Raw genomic sequence first — 26,531 nt, 5'->3', positions numbered from 1 at the left:
TTCAACTTGAGATTTTCTTCTTCAGGGGATCAGAGGTATTTTTGGTTAAACAACTCTTATACTACAAATGTAGTTGTTCAAACTGCTCGTGAAAGTGAGAATTGAATTGCTTTCCTTTCTACGTTCATAAGTTCAGTAATTTTCTGTTACTGTCCCTAAATGACAGTTGGTTGCACTCAGAGCAGTCCTGTTATCTGTCTGTGAGATAAAAAGGTTGCTAGCCTCTTATGCATGCTTTACTGTGCCAAAGCAGAACATTCTTGCAACTGTACCTGCAGTCTGGTATTACTTAAGCTGGGGTTTTCTGTAAATAAGGAGAGATAATGTATTGGATTGCAGAGATTCAAACACAGATTTAATCATAAGCTGACTTGCTTCAGTAATGTATTGATTTTATTATTTGATTTTACTCAATTTACTCTGGTAACTCTTTCAATATTTGAAACATGTCAGGGATTACATGGAAAATATATGAAGATAACTTCATAACTGTCATTAAATTCAACTGAAAAAGATATATCATGTCGTCCTTTGTTGCTATCCTTTATTTGTTTATAACTTCATCTTCAGGCGTTCATAGTTATTTCTGATTGACACACATTCCAGTGTATTATACCCTTGTCACACCAGTGAAATGACTGAAAAAAGCTGTTTTTGTTTACCAGTCCAACACTGACCCAGGAAAAAGTGGGAGTGGGTTGTGGTGGGTGCATGGGCTCAGTCAACTGGCAAAGAGCTGCTCACCATGAATAGGTGAATGGCCACTGCTCAGTAACTTCTCTGTTTATTCTCTCCCCATTCCTCCCTTCTTTCTTCCCATTGATCTGGTGTCCCTCTCCCCCTTTATCTACATGCTTGTGCTCTCTCTCTCTCTCTCTGAAAGGGCCAACATTCAGGGCTGCTGCTGGTTTCTGCTGCCCCTCTCGCTCTCCTCCGCTTTCAAGTTAGAGAGTGAAAATGAAAACTTCAAACACATTCACATCCGCAGTAAAGTTTCAAATCACTACATTAAGTCCCAGTTAGCTGGTGGTGAGCATATGCGCACAGGAGCAAGAAAAGAGGACAAATCTGACACTGGTCAAGCACATTTATTAACTAGAAACAGCTCACGCTATGTTACAGAGGTGGGAGGTGCAGCGCTGGAAAGAATCAGTGACAGAGAAAAGAGGGCAGACAAACTCTGCTGGACACACTGGACTTTTGCCACGGGGAGGGAGTGTTTCAGGGGGAGGAACCATTTAAAAGGCCATTGTAAATAGTTTCAGGGACACATAAACAGGGGTGCACACATGACGCTCACATACACATGTGTACACACAAACTCATATGATCACACAATAGAGCACATGCATGCACACATACGCTTGAGGAACTGCATACTCATACAGGACGTGGATAGTTCTTTAACAAGGATACCTAGAAGGGCACATTGTACATTATATATGCTTGTACATACCATATACACACACTGTTATCGCTAGCATAGTGCTAGTAACACTCATGAAGATATGGGATAAAAGAACCGCCTTAAGAAATGCACTAGAGACAACAGATAAGATACTGACCCAATCAGTGCAGGTGAATTGAGTGTAAACATAAGGTCATAAGGACGTTGTCTTAACATTCAGTATTATAATAAAAATCAACATGCAGACACTAGGAAATAGATTGATATACAGTATATAATGCAAGGTGAAGAAAGTTTTTGGTTGATGTCATCACAAATTATCCTAAAATTATTTTTTTTTATGTTTATGTTTCATTTTTTATTATACCACTCACACACACAAATACATATAACTACTGCTTCTAGCCCTTTCCCAGTATTTTCCAGGATACAGTCACAAACACACACACACACACACACACACATACACACACACACACAAACACACATAAACACACACTCTGTAGTTAGTACTCAGACAGCTGTGAGAGAGGAGATGGTCTACCAAGGTCAATATTAGCCCATTATGGTGTTATATCAAGTCCTTTCAACAAGCTGTGTGTGTCTGTCTTTGTGGACATGTGTGTGTAGGCTCTTACATTTGGATCTTTGTGAGGACCTTGATCTTTGTGCGTTTCAGACCTTGAGAGTGAGGACTTTTTTGAAAAGTGAGGATATTTTGGTGTTTTGTAAAGGGCTGTGTGAGGGTTAAGAGTTGGTCTTGGTTACAGTTAGAAGGGCAAGGATATGTGGTAAGATTAGGGGAAGAAGCCAAGGGCAATCACTTCCTCACAAGTATACTGTAGAAATAAAAATGTGTGCATATATGAGCTCCTGTACTGTAGGCCAAATTATTCTGAATACAGAAACACCAAAAGCGAGCGTAAGGTTACAAATTTAATTAAAATGTCAAATGTATAAGAAACATTTAAATATGTAACACACACAAGTGCTCAGTTTACAACAAAAATATGCATTAAAAAAAGAAAGCACCTGGAGGCTGTCCAGGACTGAAGTTTGAATCAAAAATGAGTTTGAATTGAAAATTCAATGCATATATGTTGATGAGTCTCAGACCTCAGTGGTAGTAATGCTTTTGGGAGAATTAAACACTACTGCCAATTGATTGGCTCTTTCACACCTCCTGTCTGGGCTCCTACAGTGTCCTTCCCTTCTTGGTTGCAGTAGAAGGCAGCAGGGTCGGGGCTGTGTCCAAATGAGCCCCATGACTGATGGAAAGGTAAGACAGTGTTGGACTCTCTTTGATTTGAGTCACTGACATCAATACTGGGGATTACATGAGAGTTTGGAGCGCTGATATTGCTATATGTTACAGGCGTGCTGGGATCTAGGACACTGGAATTGCTGGGAGCGATGGCGTTGCTACTGGTTACAGAGTTGAGGACACTGTCTGTATTGCTGTTGTTGTTTGAAGTACCGGGGAGGCCAGAGGAGGGAAAGGTCAGTGCTGGAGTCTGAGATGGCAGCAAGTTACTTCCTGGGGTAGGCATAAGGTTGGCAGTATGACTGAGGGCCAGACGCTGAGTGAGGAGCTGGTGCTGCAGCCGCCTGTCGGTCCAATCCTCCTGAGGCTGGCGATGGATCTTCATGTGAGCATTGCGGGACTTGATTTTATAGAACATTCTGGAGCGAAGAGAAAGACAGAAATGAAAGGAAGGTCTGAGAATCGAAACCATCTGTTGGCTCGCCCTCAAGGCAAACACAGAAAAATTTGTGCTGAAGCTTTTTCTAGTATGACTTGTCCCACTCACTTGCCGCACAGCTTGCAGGGGAAGAAGCTGGCCAATGAGGGCACAGGAACCGCCTCCTCTCGTCCAAACTGCCTGTCTACTGGCTGACAGATGGGTGTTGTCTATAACAACAGGACCAATTGTAAGCCATCATGCTGTGATTGACTTATTGAGCTGCATTCCACAACGGATAAACATGTAATGCATTTAACTCGTTACACAAGACTACATAAATACTCCATTTGTGTTCCTACACCAACCACACCATTTGTTTTTGTTTGCCTCTCTTATTTTCCTTTCTGTAAGGCATATCTGTCAGATCAAAATACATGACATAGCCCAGAGAGTGACATAGAAATAGACAAAAAACAAAAACAACAACAGGAAGTGAGATAAAGATAGCAATTTAATTAGAACTGAGGAAACGGGCTGGTATAAAAACAGAAAATGACAGAAAAGGAAATGAAAAGCAAGGTCATTGAGAAAAAGTTACACACTTCATTCTCGCCCGCTCCTTTCAGGTGTTACTTACACTTTCCTGCTGCTCCGTCTCACCATCTCTGTTCTCTTCCTCCTTCTGTTTCGTCTGTTTGTCCAGGAGCTTCTTGCTTAGGTAGTAAAACTCAACACACTGGCACACGGTCTTAGTTTTCACCTACAACATACAGACACATATGTGACTTGATTCATTTCAGCTTCCAATGATATGTTACACTGTTATTTATCTCTTACCGTAATATATAATCAGTGTACAGCTATGTGTGAATGTTGTGAATTATATTGGCCTCAGTGTCCTATTCATGTCTTACTGAGTTGCAAAAAATCAACCTTAAAATTGAACTTTGTGAGTTTTTGGGTGTGTATTTCATGAATCAGGATACAACTGACAATGATTTCCTCAGAGCACAGTGTGGGGTGGGGTGCACTTTTAGTATTCTATAGTTGTGTAAGACACCATGTGTGGATTTAGTGTGCTTAATTGCACTTTGACAATGAGGTCTCTTCTACTACAGGTGCATAACTGCCGCCTTCAGATGGCTGTATAGGGGGTGAATGAGCTGAGAGGGAAGATCTTTATACATGCTTGCTGTTGTGGATGACAGGCTGATAAGAATCAGATATCATAGCATACCATCAAAATTGAAATAAACTTTTTTTTCCTCTTTGCAATTTAATATGTCTGCTGCACTCCTACTGCAGTGGACAATGAGTCACCAAACATCAAACAGATGCAGGCGGGGAAAAAACCCACTGCACTTTAGGAATACACTGCTTCACCTTTGCAGCATGAGTCTGCATCAAAATAGAGCCCTTTGACTCACACAGAATGAACTTATGATGAAATTCATCAAAATATGCAGCAGAAATAACTAGGATTTATTCATGTCAGTATTTATAGTAAATGTGCATATGTACTTTTAGTCCAAATAAGCCAAATAAAGATTAGAAAGTGAACACATACAAAAGGCAATTAACAGAAGAATGTAACATAAATAATAAACAATGAATTATAGCTGTACCATTTTTTGTATGAGTGAAAAGTCTTTTCCATAAGTCCCCAGAGCTGTACTGAAGAGATTTTTTTCACTTTCTGTCCAAAGATCACTACCTAAATAGAGAGACAGAGAGAGCGAAAAGGGGGAGAGGGGAAGACAGGCAGGGGGAAACAGGGCATGAGAAACAATGAAAACAAATACCAAAAGGCCATCCAAACGTGCTGCTCTGCAGCAACTAGACAATAGCTGATGAAAGAAAAGAGGAGAGGATGAGTCTGAGGTCTCTGTCACTATGGATTGTAGTGACTGCCAGCTTTCACAATGCAAGTTGCGTAAACCGTAAACATATGCATATATGTACGGCTGATAAAGTTTGCTTGAGGACACACACACAAATGCTCTATAGGAAGGGAGACTTTGTTGGAAATGGAGACTTTGATTGAACATTTCTAGCTGTACTCCTGTCTACAGGGATACACCCACCTGAGTACTAAATAGAACAATGTCTGCTCTGTACTTAACATAGTCCTTACTTGATTTTCATGCACCAAACAGACAAAGAAAAAGAGAGAGAGAGAGAGAGGATGGCATGTGAGGAAAGTGGCAGGAGGTTTGGGCCTATACAAAGGCTACTATTGTACATACAGTGGGAATGGGTTCTCTTTGCTGACTCACATTTCAACATGTAAAACATTGTTTTTGTTGTAGAAAAATACTGAACGTAATCTTTCTTCACTGCAACACATTCTTCTTCATTTTACTAGTTTACTATTTCTGTCCTTCAATACCACATTTACTTAAAGTTCTCAAGGATTAGTGGACTTCAAGCTCGGTCTGTTCATTGCAAGCAAAACATAAAAAACATCAAATCATGAGTTAGTAAGTTTAATAATCAGAACAGAACAGCTAGTTCAATAGCAAAACTCACAGAAAGAGTTAATTGAAAATCAGGTTAAAAAAACAAAAACAGAAATTATCCAAGCAAGGGAAATCCAAAGCGTTAGGGTGAAATGAAAGGTCAAAGGTTACCAGAGTAGTGGTAGTCTCCAGTTGGTGAAGGCTGTGAGAACAGCAGCATCTCCAGTGTGGCCTACACAAGAGAGAGGAATAGAAGAGGGAGAGAAACATATCGGGGAGGGGTGGGGTGGGGGGGGGGGATGACAGATGAGGCATGCAATGATTCTGAAGGGAAATAACTAAATATGAATGAGAAAAAAAGAAAGAGATGAATAAATGACAAAGAGAATTAGTGAGAGAGTAGGGGTGGATGCAGGCAAGTAATAATGGAGGGGTGCATGATGGAAATGATGGAATGAATGGAAAATAAAAGAATAAATGAAGAATATATGAAGAAATATAGACATACTGTATGTTAAAGTATTAATATTCTTCCTGGCTGCTTACCATTGTGTTTCCCTGACAGTAGTGCAGACAGTGCAGAGCCAGCTCCATGTTACTGCCCCCTCCTGGTAAGCAGCTAGAACTACACATCGACAACAGCTTCTCCACTGAGTGCAAGCACACACACACACACACACACACACACACACACACACACACACACAAAACAGTCACAGTTTTAACAGTGCAATCAATTAACGGAAAACTTTTAATTTATCCATGGCCTTTCTTCCATCGTAATCTTAAAGTAGTTTTTGGCTTTTCCGCTTGAAAAACATTCCCACGTTCACTCATCACCTCCTGTTTCTAACATTTCTTCATTCAGGCAGGCAATTTACCTTGATCTTGTAAGTTGGTACTCTCCTCCAGCTTGTCCAATGGTTTCCACAGCAACTGTTCCCTGGGCAATTCACCCTCTGGTGACCACACCTCTGACCGCTCACCTTCCGCACAGCACAGAGGCAGCTCAGCCTGGAAAGCAGGACCCACGTTGACCCACCTGGAGAGAGGAGGAAAAAAAGATAAAAGGGATAAAATAAAACACAAAGGATAGAAAACAGAACAAACAGAAAACACTGAGTGTGAATCCTGTAAAAGTGTTATTCTAATAATAGCAAATAGACTTTTTTCAGTCTATTTCTGTTCTAGTATTGTTATTTACACCCTGACCCACGTTCATCGCTGGTGTTCAGTTGTTATTATCTTATTTCTTAAATCATCTCGAGTTCAGAACATTACTTACGCCAACACACTACACTCCTCTTCCTCTTTTCCACATGCCGTCTCTTCCTCTCTGTGATGGAGAGATGACAGGGAGGAGTAGAGCCCTGCCCCCCTGCGGGCTGGATTGAGGAGGGGTCGAGGAGTGTAGTGACCCCTCCTGTGACCCCTGCTAGAGTGAAGGATACTGGGAAATGGAGTTCCAGTGTAGATTGGAGAAGATTGTTGCTGTAAGAACACAAGAAAAAAGTATTTTAAACTGTTAAAAAGAAAAGCCAGACAGAAAAATACAGTGCTCGCACAATTAAAGTCTGTCTAAAATCGGAGGTATTGAGACAGTCAGTTAATATCTGTGGTCTCATTTTTCATTCTAGTTAAACATAAAAACCAATAGAAGCCTGTAATAAAAAGCTGGCAGCATTTCATCGGTACATACTGTATTGTTTAATTTATATTAGACTGCAGATGGGGCTCTGTCAGCTTCATGGATGAATCCGTATTTCTTCTGACAAGCCATAAGATTTTGAAGTTGGATTTATGAGAGCGCAAATATTGCTTTAAATACTGATGGATGGATTTATGTTCCTGTTCTAAGAATCTGAACAACTCCTCAAATATGTATTATGAGTCAAACTTGTTGCTTGCCACTTTCTATTCAACATGCTTAAAAATAAAAACCCAGTCTAACACTGTGGTTTTAGAAGCAGTAATGCAGTTGGCGCCAACGTAATTTCTTGACAAACAACCATTTATACATCCGCCCACTACCTCTGCATAGCTTCTCCAGCTGTGGCATGTCAGCCGGTAAGCTCTTTAGTCACCTGGGTTTTGTTGATGGAAGAGTGAAGACAATGTGCAAACCTGATCACCTCACAGAGAAAATGTGACTTTTGAAACACAGTGGTTGTTCATGATGAAGACTCCAAAAGCACATCTAAATTTTTTATTTATTTTTTTAACTCTACGATAACTCTGTACTTAGACATTTCGGTAAGTAATTAATAGATGGTTTTGGTCTGGAATATAGTTCAAACAGTAAAGGTTAACCATCTACAGAATAGTCCTTCCTGACTAATAAAGACAAAGCTAACAAGACAAAGAGTAGCCATGCTAGCAGCTCTGTGAGGCACGAGTGCTTTGAGCTTAATGCTAACATTCTCCCACTGTGCTAATACGCTGATGTTTAGTGGGCATAATGTTTACTATGTTCACACTCCTATTTTAGTGTTTTAGCATGCTAACATGTTCTAATTAGCACTAAACACAAAAAGGCTGATGGGAATGTCATTAGTTTTTCAGGTATTTGGTCATAAACCAAAGTATTGATATGCTAAAATATATTAAGCCAACTAGGCCTACATAAGTGGAGGATATCTATCTATTGAATGGTCTTTTCTTAAATATGGGCTTACAACCTGGCAACCCAATGAACACAATTTTTTAACTATGCTGGACCGCACACTCAAGAACGCACAAGATTGCTTTTCTTGTCTCACTCAGACAAATTTAAATTCGTTACATTTCTTCAAATGCTTCCTGTTGTAAAGAGGTAGAAGTTCCACACTGTAGGCTACCTGTAGCTGTGGCTGGCTGACGCTGATTGGTCCGTTCTTTACTTTCTGGGTCACCATGTAAGGAGCGTTCTTTTCTGCCGCCTCATTATGTTGGCCTGAAAGGTGACATGGGCGAGAGGGAAGAGGGAAGGAGGGATGGAGGAATGGAGTGTTGGTGGGACAGAGAGCTCTGGATGGTTGGAGGGACGGCCGGTGGGATGAAGAAGTGAGGAACGCTGATTCGGCAGACTGAACAACGTCATGTGAGGCTGGAAAAATAAAAACAGAGATGGAATGGGACAGGAACAGTAGAGGACAGAGGAAAGTCATGGCATTGTCATGATATTGTCAGTGCTCCATAATGTAATGTAAAACTGCTTGATCATCTTGTGTGTGACTGTGAGAAAACTAAAACTAGACAGAAAAAAAAAATCAAAGACGTCACTGTTATCTTTACAGACAGGAAAGCGTTACACCAGACACTGACAGAATCTGTTATTTGGAAACACTACTCAATTCTTGTGAAGTCCCACTGGTGAATTTAAAGCAAACATACCGTAATTGCGGTTATATGTCGGTCATCACAGGTGAACATTTCATTTTTCACATGTGATTGTTTTGACATGGTTTTGTCACAAATGTGTAAAATCTTACAAAAAATAACTGTTACAAATTGTATGACTATATGTGAAAAGTGAAATATCATTTGCATGTAGGAAACGGGAAATTTCACAAGTTCACCTATGAAAACCCACATGTCCCGTAAATTTACATGTGGGTTTTAACGTGTGGTTTTTTTTTGTAAGGGGGGAAATAAAGTTCATTTAAGTGACTTTACGTTCTTTTCTTTCTTGGTTACGACAGATAAACATTTATCGATAGATATTTTATATTCTTCATTCACAAAAATTCACATACAACGTCTTACCTGTGATGTTGCCATAGTCACCACCATGGGAAGATCTTAGGTTGTCCTCGTTGTTGCTGGGGTCTTCTGACGACTGTGAAAAGCAATGTGACAGCAGGGGAAACTTCCATATCATCCCAGGGGAGTGGACAGATGGCTGAAGGCGGGAAGCAAAAAACTGGAGCCCACCAAGTGTGTCTCCCCCCTGTGAAACCGGATGTGCGGTTCCCCCGAACGCACCGGGAGAGTCCATTTTGGATGGGGAGTGAGAGGGAGGAGGTAAAGGTGTGGGAGGAGGACTAAGAACTGACGGCATGAGATGAGATGATGTGGGAGGAGAGGGGAAAGACGGGAGAGACGGGTGAATAGGTGAGGAGGAAGAGGGTGGCAAGTAGGGGTCTGAATCAAAAGCGCAGCTGTGCCTTGACTTGATCAGTCCGGGGCTTTCTCCTTTCCCAACTCCAAATTCCCAGATGTGTCCAGAAGAATCACCGCTGGGAATCATAGGGAATCTTCCCTTCCGCTGGGAGAGAAAAGCTTCAGAGAAAGAGTCCAGTTTTTGAGTGTATGTCCCACTGTTGATGCCTATAGGCGATCTCTGTGGAAGACACCCGGAGGCCAAAGTGCGGGTGTTTGATCCTGCTCTCCACCTACCGTCTCCAGTTTGATTCAAAGAGGAATAATTGAGCCAGGGTCCCTGCTCCAACTCTGCTGGTTGAAGCTGATCCTCACCTGAGCCACTGCTGGACCCATAATCTTCCTCCCTTCCTAAATAATTATCACTCACTCTTGAATCTGTTCTGCAATAATCTACACTGCCATCACTTCTGTAACTAGTTTGTTTAGTAAAGTGGCTAACGTTAGCATCCCTAACGTAAACTGTGTCAGTTTTAGATTCACAGCTAACATGGGAATAACTATTGTAGTTTGCTCTGACTCTACGAGTGACTCCGTCCTCACTGCCACAATCCTTGGTGTAAAAAACATCATTTACGTTACTGTAGCAACCACCTTTACCATAAAAATCGTCTGCAGTGCTTTCACAACTCTCCCCGTCATCCCAAACATCCTCTTTTTTGCTACTGCCATACCAAGCGTCAGCAAAATGGCCGCCTGAACTGCTTTCTCTGTCAAGATGGCCTCCTAGACTACCATCTCCATCCAAACCACCTCCACTCGTGTTTAGGAAGCCTCTGTCACCCCCGCTGCTCCCTCTCCTTCCCCCAGAAGAAGTGCTCGAAGTCGAGAAGGATGTTATGGATTCTTCCCCTCTACTTCCATACTGCTTCAGGGAATCCAGGGCATGCTGGGTGGATGGATATCCAACTTCAGAGCTCTGAAGGTGAAAGGGTGGACGGAGGCAATGATGGTGATTGGCAAAGGTGTGGGTGGATGAACGGTCCTCCATGATGGCTCACTGGGTTTAGCTAGAGTGCCTACAGTAGAGAGAGATAGAAACAGTGTAAGTAGACTGTAAGTATGAATGACCTGAATAAAATCCCAAAACTACATTAGTGGCAGTGCTTTAATTGGGGCAGTACTCAATACAGAGTCCTGGAACTGTTTTAACTAATCATGTCATGTTTCATGACATTATGAGCAACTGAGTCAGAAAAAACAGCCTGTTGTTATTCCAAGTCAGAGATATTGTGAATTTTCTGACATAAGTTTTACCTCCCACTTGTTCAAAAGTACTACAGAAGTGTCAATATATATCGGTGCAAACATGACCGCAAAACCATATCAGGCAATTACATCTAAATAAGGTCATATACAGTTAATTTAAATGCAGCTGTACATAGCTTGATCTGGTTTCACTTGTTAATGAACCTTTTCAAATACGCAGCATAGCAAAAGCAGTAACTTAGGCTAGCAGGGGATAACCATCTTGGAATAAGGTGTGAACAAGTGTTTTCCCGTTCCTCCCATTCTGCCAACATGGAGTAAAACCAGCATAGTTGCTCAGTGCCATCGCTTTCTAATGAATGTAAGTAAGTTACACACAATGTAGTTATTGCAAGCGTCAGACAAAATAGGCCTGTTTCAAGACGAGAGCAGTCATAAATGTAGCTTTGGCACATTTTGTGTGAATAGCTGCAACATAATAGATTACACTTCTGCCAGCACCTCCAAATCCTCGTCCATTAATGGTCTGTACAGAGCCTGACAGATGTCGAAGGTAATTCTTTTGATAATTGCTAAAGTTATAAACTAGTTACTATGAAGTATGTTACAAAATAGTAAATCATACTAAAATGCTACATGAGCATGCTATAGGCCACTGGAGTACCGGCACGATTAGCAGTTTTTAGCATGCATATTCCTGTTGAACATTAATGCTCACCGTCTACCTCAAATGATAGTGAGAAATTATTGTGATTGAAAATGTCTGGAACCTAGTCTGAAGAAAATTTGATTTGAGAAAAATGCAAGAACCCTTGTGCTGAACTGATGCTGCAGGAGAAGCTAATAAGCTAAAGAGAAAATAATTTTGCTAGCTTGCGGCGTTAAATAAAACCACTGCAACTGAATAAGTGTTCAATAAAAAACATTTTCTTTTCAGTTTTTACCCTGACTGATAATATAATCTTCTCAAAAGCACTGACTCCAGAGCAAGCACGTAGCCTATACGTTTAGGTTTACAGTGTGTTGCATTAAATTTCAAGATCTACGCAGGTTTTTTCTTTCTTGAAACCACATTCTGTTCTAAATAGGACAATGAGTGAGTCAGAGAGAGAGACAACAAAGGAAGATGAGCTGAAGAGACAAATACACTGTATACGTTTTGAGGTTGTTGTTTTTTTTTTTACCAGTCTTTGGCGCTTAATTTCCTTTTCACATATGTTCGTCCTCTGCTGTTCATGTTTTCGGGTTCTGGTTGCTCTTCTGATTATCCACATAGTTGTCTCTGACTTTTTTTTACTTTATCGCTCTCCACTGTCTCGTGCGTTTGTCTAATTATTTCCCCTTCTGATTTTCAACCTGTCACATAGTTCTTCCTATCTGACTCTCTCTCTTCGCTGTTCTATCATTTGACAGCGCGCGCGCGCGCGCGCGCACACACACACACACACACACACACACACACACTGTCTGTCACACATACATTAAGCAAAATGGACACACACACAACCACCGCATACTCAGACCACACATACACTGTCTTTTTCATGCACGCACACACTCAGCTACTCACTCAGTTACTCATCGAAACACACGTACACACACACACACACACACACACACACACACACACACACACTTACTTTCACACTCACACACACACATTTGCAGGTGTCAGAAGGGACCAGCGGGTAGTGATGTTGCCTCTCTGCCTTTTCGTCGTCGTGGTAACCACATCCTGAGGAAACAAACGCTGACGGATCTCCCTCCTTTCAGCTATCTTTATCTCTCTGCCCCCCTCCTCCATCTATCTCTCTCTCTTTCCGTCTCTTTGCCCGTCCTTATCTCTCTTTCTGTCTCTTTTTCTCTTTCGTTCTCACCAAGCGCCCAACTTTGTTTTCTCTTGTCCTGTCTTTCTTCTTTTCTCTTTTGCTGGCTTTTTTAAAAAAAATCTCTCTGCTGTCCATTTCTCTTATTATCTGCTCTCTGCTGTATATTTCTGTTATTTTCTCTTGTCATGCCTTCTTTTTTGTTCTTTTTTTCTGTAGCTCCTTTCTTTTTTAAGATATACATGCTGAGTTTTTGTGACTGAACACTTGATGTAACATACATTGAATCTTAGCTGCTTTCTAATTTGCTGAGTTGAAATAAACTTATTTCCTCACTTTTCTTTTATTAAATATGCATAAATTTATGATATAAGCTGTATTTAAGTACTATTTTTGCTTGAAACTAGCAAGGTTATCTAACTGTCTAAGGTGCGAAAAAGGTGTGTGTATGTGTGAAAAGTGTCTTTCAGTACCCAACTGTGCATGTGCCCATACACGAGTGCTTCTATATGTGTGTATGTGCCTGCACACATCTTTGTGTTTGTGTGTGGCTTCATACAGTACACGCGCGCGCGCGTGTGTATGTGTGTGAGAGTGCATGTGCAGGGGCGGCAGTGTAGATGTTTACCAGATCAAGATTCTCCGGCTGAGTCAGCTGACAGGAAGTGAGAGAGAATGAAACAGGAAGGAAGACGGCGACAAACGATGAGGTTCAGGGAACCCTCTACACCCTGCAGTCCCACCCACTCACCCACCCACTCACCCGCCCACTCACCCACCACACAAACGTATGGTATGCACCTTTTATATGCTATCTTGCTGTTAATACCTTTGTTATGTCATATAACCTTAAAACACCAGATCACACATACACACATAACCTCAAACACGGCCACTGTGTAAGAGCCACTCCAGTAACCTCGGCCACTAACATATGTGCACACACACACACACACACACACACACACACACTCACACACACACACACACACACACACACTCTCTCTCACACACACACACACACACACACACACACACACACACTGACTTTCACACTCACACACAGACACTTGCAGGTGTCAGAAGACACACACAGGAAGAACACACACAGGTATGTTAATATAGACAAAAATTTCAAGCAGTTTAAATAACAGTAATTAGTCTGAACACTAATAAATCTGGTTAAAAACCAGCATCATAATATAGTGACTGGCTCACTATCCATGGTGCAAAAAGTATTGAAATACGGTTCTGCAATGTAAAAAAATCCAAATACTCATCCTGAAGAGTGGTAAATCAGTGATTAGTGAAAATATTGGCAGTATTTTCAGGATATATGTGCTCAGGGTCATGCTATATCTAACTGCATCACACACTTTTGTTATTTGGGTAGTCAAAAAAAACCAAAACAAAATAATTAATCATATCTTATGGACATCTTATGTAACGTATTTATCTGCAAGGTTACTTAGACAGTCATAAGACTATATTTGTGGGGTAAAAACAAATTTTCCCTTTAAAATGTAGTGGAGTAAATGTATAAAATGGAATTGAGGTATATAAAGTATCTTTATTTTATGTGTCATATATACTTGTATATATACTATATTGAGTTTTAAGTTATATTAAATATGTTATGGTATAATGTATAAGGTTCACTATAAAATGTACAAAGTAAATCTGACAAAATAAAAAAACTCAAGGGTAGTGTCAGGGCCTCTGAATCGCACTTACACTCCTTGAGTTAAAATACTTAATTACTTTCTACATCTGGAAAACTGCGTAAATATTGCATCAAAAGTGACAGCATCTATTGCACATAGTGTAAATGGAAGTGGATATATCAGTCTGACAAAGCTGCTATTTAACATAACTTTTCTGTTATGAGAGTTATGATCATCTATTCTGACAATGTTGTGTCTGGTTGAGTTGATGCTAAACTTGCCTGGGGTCTGTTTCACAAAATTTGCAACATGCATGCTGCGACTTGCAACATAAAATCATTTTCTTGTTAGTCAAAATGACAACCTCAACTCACCAAGACAAACACCATACTTGCGACACGAGCATGCGAGACCCTGTAGAACTCACAAATATATCTATGATTTGTGCGTGACAAACATTTGTGAAATGTGACACTGCAACCATCTGTGATCTGTGCTCACAAATCATTTTTGTGGTCTCTGTTTGGATAAAAATGTCTTTCAACCCTACATGAGAAAAAGGCCTAAGTATGGTTGTGTGTGTGTGCGTTTGTGTGTGTGTGTGTGTGTGTGTGTGTAAGAGAGAGAGAGAGAGGAGAGAGATAGAGCGAGAGAGAGAAACCCCTACACAAGACCTGTATTATGCATTATGGAAAAGTGTGTGTGTGGGCGTGTGTGTGTGTGTGTGTGTGTGTTTAAGGAAGAGAATGTCTGTGTGCGTTGGTGATCATGTTAATGCTGAGGTCACTTGTACAGTGTGACTACATCTCATTGCTGTAAACCTCAGCATTAACATGCATAATAGATAATAATGTGGTAACTCAACCTGTCTCTGACACAATAACCTCAATATTAGCATACCTGAGAACATACTTGTTAATATATCAAATCATATTATTTGAGGCTCAGGCTTGTAGAGATAAACTGCCGATATAACATTATATTTAATGCAACTATTTTAAATCTGAAGGCTCCTCGGTCGGTGCAAAGAGTTTCAGCTGCAATAAAACATTTGCAGACATCTATATAAAACATATTATCAATGTCAATATCTGACTCATCCTTACATCACTGTGGGGAGGAATCGAGAAACAGGGGGACGATTTATTCTGTATTTTCTATCTTGATACCTGCAAATAAACATCATGCAGTTGTCTGACAGCTGACATAACTGAAAAATGTAAGGGAATAAGCAGAGAGTTGCCGATATTACAGGGACTCTTTAATATTTCTTATTTTGTTCATATGTGCACAGCATGTGGATTAGTTTGTGTAAATTAAAACAATGCAACTAGGAGGGCTTTATTTTTTCAGTATAGTCATGTATTTTAAGATTAAACAATACCCTTGGCTGTTAATATTTATTATAATTCATATAATGTGATTAAATTAATGAGATAGAATATATTGTTTTTTTTGTAATAAAAACCTTCAAATGTAAGTTTGGAAGCTTATTTCCGTACTTCATTAGAGTGCTGAAGGCTAAACTCAAGGCACCTTGACTTGAAGTGGATTTTTACGCAGTTTTTGAACATTTAAGGTCTCCGTATATCTGAAAAAAGCGCATCATACCTTCTTTATACCTGTGGTTCTGTATGGAAAGCCTAACAGTTCAAAAATGTGTCTGGGTCTCCTGCATGTACACATTTGCATGTACTTGTACTTGTGTGCGCACGAAACCTCGAGAAAACAACCGAACGAGAAATGTGTGAATGAAAGGATGTGAGAGGATGGAAGGGGAGTGCGGAGGAGTGAATACGGGGGAGACGGTTCTCTAGTTTTCTCTCAAATTCACCATAAAAACATTCGGGAGCAGAGGAGGGGGAACGAGAGAAGCACTTCTGGACTTTTTCTTCTCCGAACCCTCTCCGTCTGACCTCTGTCACTGAAAAAATAAGCGATGACTGGCGGGAACAGAGGAACTGAATGGAAGAGACAGAAATTAAACCATCATATAATGTGAAACACATCGCATCACAAAACACACAACAGGCCATTTTGCGGCTGTTAAGCTTGTCAACAACCAGTAGTAAAATGAAAATGCTGCTGTATTTGTCGAATAGAATCTTGCCCTTCGATCACATTGCAACTAATGACGTTCTATGCTGATGATGAAGGTGTATGCATGATGGACGGTACAAGGTTAACATCATCGAGAAGGCATGACGAAGTATTAAATACCACACACGCAAAAGTGAAACTGTTACCAAGCTGCTCATTGCAAAAGAGGCTGGTGCAAAAGATTATATTTATAAAAAATACGCTTTTCCTTTATTAAATAAATAACTTTATACAAACATTTGAAGCTAAAACACAATCGTGATTCAATCAATTAAAGAGATTTACCAATAGACAGTGTATCCCTGTCTCAAAAACATTCCGATTTGTTCACAATTTAGGAAAAACAGTCATGAAAGTGTCTTAAAGATGTTATGTCTAAACCACTGTCAGACAGTATAGTAATAACTGCACATACACATATAAGAAATAAGATTCATGCAAAGCTTCAGTGCAGTGAAATTCTAATTTTTGTGTCTGATGTTACAGCTTTGGTGTCGGGACCCCACACAGTGAAGTCCTAAAACTGCCATATTGATATTTGATCTATTTTAAATAAACAGATAGGAGCTCCTGTTTTGTTTTACAAAAGAATCAAGGCAGGCCTGAAAATCACAGAACAGCTCAACGACTCTTTAATATCCAGAGTCACAAAAGAGGTTTTGCACCTAAGAAGATCACAGGGTTCAGAGACCCTGCTGTACGTACGCATGCCTGCAGTACAGACTTCTAGAGGCTTCTTTCATTTAAAATGAGTGACACCAGTCTGCACCACACGAGGACATTTTATCATTCATCACCAAAAAGCATTTATAAATGGTGGAGTTACACAATAGAGCACACTGTGTCATGTGGTCCAACCTACAGGGCTCTACAATGGATGTTAAAGGACATTTTGACTCACTTTGGGTAAATATGTGAATTTCATATACCCGCATTGCTCGTAAACAGAATTCCTGTACACGCTGGTGCTGATTTCATGGCGAGCGCTGACAGTCTAAAACCGTCTAAAACCATCTAAAACCGTCTAAAACCGTCTAAAACCGTTCTCTCCAGCCCCACATGATCCATACGTCAACTTTTCAAGAGCTAAGAAATTTATCGAGCTTGGTTCAAGAGTGACAAAACATTTTAAACGCAATGTAATTTGTAAGCGGCAAATAAGTCCAATTTAACATTTTCTGTACTATATTACAGATTAATGACAATTTTACCATCACGGTCATCTATTTGTTTAAAGTCGCCATTTGTATGCAATTATGTGCGATCACACAATATAATGTCTTTATTGCCATCCATTCAACTCAAGGTCAGAAGGGCTACAGTGAACTGAGAAAAGTAATTAGCGTATTGTCATTTGGAGAACATTTTATAAATATAAACTCACACTATAAATTAGTGTGAGTTCACCGTTTTTCTTTAACTTATGACAGGATTCAAGCTAATAATGGATTCAGACTTGTAGTAGTACTTACTGATATATTTTTGCGCCTGCACTTTTTGAAAAGTGTATTTGGACTGTATATTATATTGCTAGAAACGTTGAATTGATCACTGATACACTGGTGAACATAGTGTAACTGTGGTGAATGTAGTGAATCTACAGAGTAAATTAGTAAGAACGTTAAAGATTGCATTTATACATTCTTTGGTATAAGATTAATCAAAGCTGCATTATTCACAAAACGCAAATGTCAGGACAGAAAGTCATTTGGTGTGTAAATATAATGCATCAACTGAATGAAAACTGCAACTTTATTCAAGTATATTCAAATGTTAAATACAAGCATAAATGTCATGTTTCTGTAAACATTGAATGGAGTCGTACAGGTCTTCGCCTACGCTATTATTACCAAAGAATCCAACTGTTGCGTCCATCCCATAATCATAAACCATTTCTCTATTTCGATCGAGTCTTATTTTATTGCCTGTTGATTAAAAACAAAAGCTGCAGTTAATCTGAACACTTAACATTTCTGCCATTGCTTCATGTTTAGGTGAATAAATAAATAAATTCTTTCCAAGGCGATTGACCGACAACTTATCAAACTATTCTGTGCTTAATATGAAAGAGTTCATCCTTCCAGCTGCACTGCAGCAAACTTAACTCAGATTGATTTCTTAATTAATTGAAGGATTTGTTTAGATGGTAAACATAAGATTATTGGCCCGCACACTTCTGAAATCTGGTGAGGAGTAGTGACAGTAGTTGATTCCTCAGCGTTGAGGAGGCGAAGCGCATCGTCTTCATATCGGCCTTCATACTTTATGCCTGCAGCTGGATGAACACATGTCATTTCCTTTTGATGGATGATTTTTTTGGATGCCTTTTCTCTCTGTCCTCCCTATCTGTGTACTGTGTCGCTCTAAATCACATTTTCCTGCTGTTGTAGTTTTAAACTCAACATTTGTATATCTACAACAGCAAATACCACAATGCAACAATACAGTGAAGATGACAAAGTCATATAGAGGAAAAAAGCAAATATATGCACATCACCTGGACTTTTGTACAACTTTAAATCACTAATTAGTATTTATTTTACATTTACACTTTAATGCCGAAGTGAAAACAAACAAATCTTTACGAAATGATCTACATAAAGTGCAAATATGAAACATTAAATTAAAGACTGCACAAGTAATCGCTCCCTGTATGACACATATAAATCATCAATGGTGCTCCTAATAGATTTCAGAAGTTTCATCACAGGTTAAATGAAGGTCATTTGTGTGTATTTAAGGTGTGAAAAGTGATAAATGGTTACGCACACACACTCATTTCTTTGCAACAACAATAGCGTAAAGATAAAGGAATATTTCAAGCTTATCTGCAGTGAGGTTACTGAAAAGCGCCAATCACGGAGAGGATACATTTTCAAGATGCTGAGTATCCCTCAGACTAGTGATATCAATTATAGTCACAGCGGTAAATCTACGCAGAGCAGGCCGTGCTCCAACACTGTATGTGTGTGCAAGAAGGGGAGTAGTGAGGGAGGCTGCAAAAAAGCCTACAATAACACTGAAGGAGCTACAGGGCTCCATGGTTAAGAAGGGAGACACCATGCATACAACAACTGTTTTCCGGATGCTTTATGGCAAAGTGAAAACCACTGTTGAAAAAATGTCACCTGACATCTGAGGTGTGTTTCTCAGAAAGCAAGGGAAACCAAGTGAAGACGGTTCTTTGGTCTGATGGGACCAAAACTGAACCTTTCGGTGTTGGACACAGCATTTAGTAAGATCTGAATGCAAAATTCAAAGAAATCCTGGCGGAAAACCCGATAAACATAATGTTTGCCAGCCAGACAACGATCTCAAACACAAAGCCAAAAGGAACAGAAATTGAGAGAAACAACAAAGTTAATGTCATGCACTGGCCAAGTCAGAGTTCAAACTTAGAATTACTGTTCCCCAACAGTTCCCATGTGACTCAACAGAACTTGAGCGATTTTGCAAAAAAGAACAAGGAAAGACTTCAGCATCCAGATGTGTAAAGCCAGTATAGACCTATCCACAAACACAGAGGTGCCTCTACTGCACCTAAAGTTAAGATGGTGAATACTTATGTGATCATTTAGTTTGTATTTTAGTATGTTGGGTCTCATATCGAAGGCCCAATAACTTAATATACATATGATTAATGATGAATATACAATTGAATATAATCTTGAATCCCTTGTTTGTTATATGTCTCTGGAAAACACTGAAATGCATTGCAACCCATTGCAACCTTCTTCCTTTTCCTCATGTCAGTCGTTCTTCCTCATAGAGAAGAAGATGAATACTGTTCAACAGGAAGCAACTTGACTTATATACGGTTTCTCAAGCTGGGATTTTCATCTTGAGTTGTGACGATTGTGTTCTGTTCAACGAGACGTATTGCATTGCGGCCCTCGCTGGCACAGACGCTTCGTCGTTTTGCTTCGTAGTACAAAACACAAAAGCGGTTGTTGCCCCCGTTTTGTCTGCAGATGTCAAAGGAGGTCACAAAATCGGAGGACAAAAATAGCAACAACAACAAAAACTCTTCTTCTCCTGTTTTGTCCACCCTATTTAAATCAATGAGGGTAGACTAGAAACAGTAAAACCCTTAGATGGTGCATTTCAATGGGCTCATCCTCACATTTAAAATTTAGAAATAAATTAAAGACAGTCGAGCCGCGCCACCAACTACAGCCTCCAAAATAACCATGAAGTTGAATTAACACCTCCGTAAAAGAGTTTCAACAAAAACCTAATAAGTGTATATTCACAATAGTATCAAATATTAAAGCTTAGCAAATGAATGGCTTCTACAGTTGCATCCAAGACTTCAAATAACATGTGGGCCTTTTGCTGGTGGATCAGTACAGGACATGTTTTAGCTGAGTCTCGGTGATGGGTATCATATTCATGATATCGCTCACAAATTGTTTATTAGTCAAGCGTGTCGTTTGAGGCCTCTGAAAGGCCTATGTAAGAGGCTGTTTGGTGTAAACACCAACATGCTGCTGGTAACAAGAGTGAAATGAATAAAACAGGTAATGTCAAGGTTCAACCCTAAGAGAGAAATCATACTATCATTTATCATTTTGCATCTACGCATGCAAATAGACATCTTTCCAAGACATTTTCTGTACATGGACGTATCAATGAGCACATTTTCAGATCATTTTCATAGTCATTTGACAGATTTTGGTCGCAGTAATGAAAAAAAAAGAAGAGGAACTGTACTAAAGTTCATTTCACATCCACACTTAATCTCAGAGCACTGAATGCATACATTCTTACGGATATTTTCCTGACGTTAACCGGCAGCAGCGTTTTTTGTCTTTCATTTTTTGGCACAATGTACGTCTTGCCTGCATCATTGCAAACCCTTAACTTTGAACAAGATTTATCTCATTGATCTCACGAAATCCCTGAAAATGTGTACCTTCAAAGTGAATTTTACCAGCAAAGTTAGTAAAAAAAAGTGCCTCCTTGGATAAAAGTGTCAAATGATGCCAATAGCAGGACTCATAGGGGACATGTGTGATTTAGTAGTGTGTGCTAATATTGCTAATGTAGGGTCCCTGGATTGTTAAACAAACTGCTTTTATTGATTAAAATAAAAAAATGCAACAAAATATATTCTTACCTGTCAAGTTGTCATTACGAAGAGAGATGTGTCAGTGTCAAACGCATGTGTGTATGGTTTGCTGGTAGGTCGACATGTGTGTTAGAAAAGGGGGAGGAGAGAGAGAGACAGAGCGAGAAAGAGAGGGAGAAAGAGATGTAGTTTCACCAAAGATGATCGGCCCGCTGACGCTCTTTCAGTCGATCTTTCAGCCTTTCATCCACCTTGTCATAACGCCACTCTGTTACAAGCTGTGTCATAGTGATGCTGGAAACAAAAGAAAAAACACCTAATGTGTGGCTTCATCGTCACAGACACAGACACACACACATACACACACACACACACACACACACACACACACACACACACACACACACACACACACACACACACACACACACAGACAGACACACACACACACACATCGTACTTTCAGTTTGAGTGGGTGTTTTTCTCCCCTCTCATCCCTCATTTTCTCTTATGATTTCTTTTGGTTTTAAAGGGCCATACACACATCCTAATGTACTACACACACACACACACACACACACACACACACACACACACACACACACACACACACAAACAATAAGAAAACCACATACACACAGTACATGTTCATAACCAGCAAGTCACGTTAAAAATCTGAAAAGTGCTTCGTGAAAGGAGGCATTTGAGGTCAAATGTCAGAATGGTCAAATTATATTAATTTATAACAAGTTTTTTTTTCTTTTCGCTTTATTAAAACAGAAAATCCAGATCAATAAATCAAATGGTGCAGTTCTGTTCTAGTTTTGGGTGAAAGCTTATGTTTTGTGCTTACAGCCCTTTTGTAGACCAGTAGCACAAAAAACAGATACAAAACCAAAACCTAAATGTAAATAATTGCATGCTAATGAGACAATAAGTCGATTTTACATTTTTTAATGTACAAGGTTGGTATATAAAAGGAGAGGGCATTTTAAAGTAACAGCACTGACTTTGCCAATTTAACTTAAAATTTGTTTGAGAATATACAACTCTAAAGCACAAAATCAACTAACATGATAAGGGCCTTGAAGAAATAGTTTGACACTTTGGGAAATTTTTGCTTTCTTCTTGAGAATTAGATGAGAAGATCGATACCACTTTCATGCTTGCATGGTAAATATGAAGCTACAGCCAGCAGTTGGTTATCTTAGCTTATGCATAAAGGCTGGAAAAAGGAGAAACAGCTAGTCTGACTCTGTCCATCGATAACAAAATCCACCTCTAAAGCTCACTAATTATCAAGTTACGTCTTGTTTGCTAATTCTGTACAAAAACTGAAGCTTAAAAACAACAATTTGTGCTTTTACACAGGGTCATTTGCTGTGTCTTGTTGTTTCTTTGACTATTTCTTGTTGTCACAGTGAGAAAAAGACTCCAGAAAGACAGTGATCCCAGCCAAGAAATAGTCGAACATAATGAACAAATGATACACTGCATGAAGTGTCTGCTAATGAGCTTTAGAGGTGCTATTAGGTGCTGGACAGAGCCAGGATAGTAGTTTAGTTAGGAGACTGGCTGATGGCTGTAGCTTTATATTGAACAAGCAAACTTGAGAATTAAATCAATCTTCTCATGTAACTCTCAGAAAAGTGAATGAGCATATTTACGAAAATGGTAAACTCTTTCTTTATGGTGGGCGTGCTGCCCTGTCATGAAAAATACACTTGTGTCAAAATATAGTTTCAAAACATTCATTATTTCAGCTTTGTGTTATATTTTCTATATTCCTAAATGAAACTATGGTTCAAACAATTTACCACAAAGCAAGTCTGGAGCTCGGTAGAATATATTTTAGAAAAACAGCACAGATTGCACAGTGATTTGGATTAATAGGGGGTTACCGTATTATTATTGAAGCTGTGATTTTTCACACAGTTGGTACTGTTATATGCCTCAGTTTTAAATAAAGATGAACACAGAACACAATTAACCCACAAGAACACATAATGAACATAGTGAAGAGTGTTCAAGCTGACAAATTTTAAAGAAAGGTACATAAATTAAATACAATTTGAAGAGAAAAGGATGAAAAACAAAGACTGTTTGTCTAAGAGCTGTCTGATGGACAATGAGAGTTATCAAACTGATGTGGACTTCTTCCAGAAAGTCAATAAGGGGGACCACATCACACATAAAATCCCCAAAATCGTCCTTCAGAGCATGCCTTATTGTTTCGCGGTGGATTGCACCCGACAAGTCATTTAGCCAGTGCTGTACTGAAGGCGGTTCTGGTGTTTTTCTTTGCTGTTAAAAGGCCCTAAATGTAACAGGGGGTTGGAAAATGCCCAGTAGCTCCTCTTCGCCTCTGGGTTCGCCGGCAGGTTAATCCAGCCCTGATAAGACTGAACTGTAGCAACAGTTCAGTTATATTCTGTTGGACTGATGATAATGATGAATAGAAGTCAAAGGAAAGACCTGGAAGTTCATAAATATGAAGGTGCATTCATATATCTCTCTCCAATCTTAAAAACGAAGGTTGAAGTGCCCTTGAGCAAGACAGAGAACCTCAAAATGATCCAGTTGAGCTACTGATTAGTCGGCAGCCATAACGGTGTGAAACTGTGTGAAGCAGGGTTTTGGTAAGTCTTAAGCAAAAGGAGGTGAAGCTACTGTTATATAAATGTTTAAACGCTGTTTAAATGGAGCAGTGTTTCTTGGACTCGGTATGCAACCACTAACCACTGGAAAATAAAACATTATTTGTGATGTAACTTACCAAATATGCTGCAACAAAGGCTTTGGAAACAAGCATTTCTCATATGTATAAAGACCTAGTGTAGTATATTGAATGGTTACGTTATTGTTAATATATTGAGAGGAGTGACTGGGTTTTTGGTTGCTTTATGAATTTACAATATCCTGTTTTCATTCACAGTTTTCCATTATGAAGTTACAGCTTATAGATGTTGGATTTCTGTAGTTCAGTGTAAAACAATTTGTGTCTCCGCGGTGCTCCATGAAAGCTGATAAAAGGTCATGTAACTTCATGTCACAGTAATGTAAAGGGTGTGTGTGTGTGTGTTTCAGAGTCAGACTGAGAGCTAGTCATGAGTGTGCATGGCGGTGGGTGAGACGCTGGTTGGGTTTCACAGTGGCGTGGGGGTGCGCAGAGTGCTGCCGAGACAGGCTCTGATTCCCGGTATCATCATCTTCAAACCTCCCCTGTGATACCACAGCAACACGGCGGCACTGTATTGCACCAAGACCCTGAAACTCTGCTGAGAATTAACTCAAGTTTCACCTGTTATAGGGACTGTCTGACATCTTTGTCAAAAAGATGGTTTAAATTGATGTTTTTCTGAATGAGACAGATTACTTTACACATCGATGTTCAGTGTAACCGGTCAGAAATCATCACTGAGAGAACTTTAAAGAAAGCAAAGGTTTCAGCATGGGATGAAACTGAATAAGTTAGATTGCAAAATGTTGATTTATGTTAGTTAATATATGAATGTTTTTAGTTTTTTTTTCTTTTCTTTTAGTGTCATACCAGTTTGGCTGGTTCCACATGGGATTATAAAATACTTATATAGGTCAAATGTCAATCAACACAACAAGAGGCAATGGCACATTTTCAAAACCAGTAGAAAACAATCATTACATCATATGTTTGTCATAATCATTGCAAATTGTGCAATAAATAAATAGGACACTGTTACATTAAAGAAAAACAACTATATAACAGAAAAGTACTTTCTAAAAGGTGATTTAATAGCGATCGATCTTCTGTCAAAGTGATATGAAGATAGTGATAGTTATTTTGCTTTCTTTGTCTCCTTCTCTTCTAAATTCTCTGTTATTAAAAGCAGAGGTGAAAGAAGTACCCCTAACTTCAAGTAAAGGAAAAAGAAGCAATACTACACTTTCAAAAAAACATCATTAAAAGCCAAAGTTTATATCTGAAAAAAGCTTTTAAATGATTAAATGACAAAGTTTTATTAACAAAAAGTACATAAAAATAAAAAGTTAAAGCACTCATTATGCAGAATGTCTCCTCTCACAATGTCCTCTTACTGTATACAGTACATTATGTTATTGGATAATTATTACCGTTGTTATTTTATAATGCTGTAGCTGGTTGCTGGGAGGTTCAATCTATAATACTTAATATAAGACGTTGATATGTTTTGGATGTAAAATGATATTTTGCTGTGATCTGAAACTGTAGCTGTGAAATAAATGTAGTGGTGTGAAAAGCACCATATGTCCCTCAGACACACATTGCTGTAGAAGTAGCAATGAAGCATGAAATGGAAATAATCTAGTAAAGAACAATGACTTCAAAACTGTACTTAAGTACAGCGCTTACGTTCCACTGATTAAAAGCAGGGTTGTCCCTTCATTTCAAGGCAGATGCTGGAGTAGTTTGCCCACAGACTTCAGGCCGGGCTCCAGCTCATACAGTATCTTGTTCTCGCTCTTTTTCTCTCCTTCTTGTGCCATCATAACATAACAGAACATCTTAATCTTTCACAACATCTCAGTTGTGTCAATAACAAAACAACTTTATCATTGTATCATTCATCGACAGTATGTATGGCACATTCCTCCTGTGGCTAATGTTTCCGTCTGACTATACTATATCTGAACCAGACTCCAAGTTCTATGTATTATCTATAGCATCCTTTCCACTGGGTGGTAATTTAAGCCAAAAATTGCAATTGAAAGGAAATAAATGTGAGTTTTTCAGTCAAACGTGTACAGTTTCTCTCACAAAGCGTTCCAGTGAATCCAGTCCTTTTCTACAAGATAAATTATTGAAAAAAGCAGCTGTGGGAAGTACAGTATGTAAGGAAAGTATTAGTATTTCTCATTCATCTACCCAATTTTGTCATGCTGACTCATCTGTCAGGAAGTTTATGTCACTCACAAAATCACTAAATTTAGGAGAAAAGTTTCAGAAACCACT

At 39.3% G+C, this 26,531-nt stretch overlaps 1 protein-coding gene across 5 annotated transcripts; it reads right to left on the bottom strand.

Annotated features, from left to right (window-relative positions):
- Positions 1 to 1,072: 1,072 nt before the first annotated feature.
- LOC121889478 lies at positions 1,073 to 21,803 on the bottom strand. Of its 5 annotated transcripts, none has more exons than XM_042401468.1 (11): positions 21,611 to 21,803; positions 9,297 to 10,711; positions 8,390 to 8,637; positions 6,838 to 7,043; positions 6,434 to 6,594; positions 6,099 to 6,202; positions 5,724 to 5,784; positions 4,719 to 4,807; positions 3,731 to 3,853; positions 3,220 to 3,320; positions 1,073 to 3,091 (listed from the first exon to the last, which is right to left on the bottom strand). In XM_042401468.1, exons 2-11 carry the CDS (start codon positions 10,681 to 10,683, stop codon positions 2,560 to 2,562), a joined length of 3,012 nt encoding a protein of 1,003 aa, XP_042257402.1. In that variant the 5' UTR covers positions 10,684 to 10,711; positions 21,611 to 21,803; the 3' UTR covers positions 1,073 to 2,559. The 5 variants fall into 5 exon arrangements, with proteins under 5 accessions (XP_042257402.1, XP_042257400.1, XP_042257401.1 ...); XM_042401466.1 differs by lacking the exon at positions 21,611 to 21,803 and adding an exon at positions 12,086 to 12,715; XM_042401467.1 differs by lacking the exon at positions 21,611 to 21,803 and adding an exon at positions 11,846 to 12,060.
- Between the last annotated feature and the right edge of the window lie 4,728 nt (positions 21,804 to 26,531).

Source organism: Thunnus maccoyii, chromosome 22 (genome assembly GCF_910596095.1).
Source record: "Thunnus maccoyii chromosome 22, fThuMac1.1, whole genome shotgun sequence".
Lineage (NCBI taxonomy): Eukaryota > Metazoa > Chordata > Actinopteri > Scombriformes > Scombridae > Thunnus > Thunnus maccoyii.
Note: the sequence above shows the minus strand (reverse complement) of the source record. Positions and strands in the feature narration are given on the sequence as shown.

Coding starts and splice junctions, on each gene's coding strand:
- LOC121889478 (XM_042401468.1), bottom strand. CDS start 10,683: ATGGAGGACCGTTCATCCACCCACACCTTTGCCAATCACCATCATTGC. Junction 4,808..5,723: donor TGGAGACTACCACTACTCTG/GTAACCTTTGAC, acceptor CTCTCTATTTAG/GTAGTGATCTTTGGACAGAA. Junction 3,092..3,219: donor CCCTGCAAGCTGTGCGGCAA/GTGAGTGGGACA, acceptor TCTTCGCTCCAG/AATGTTCTATAAAATCAAGT.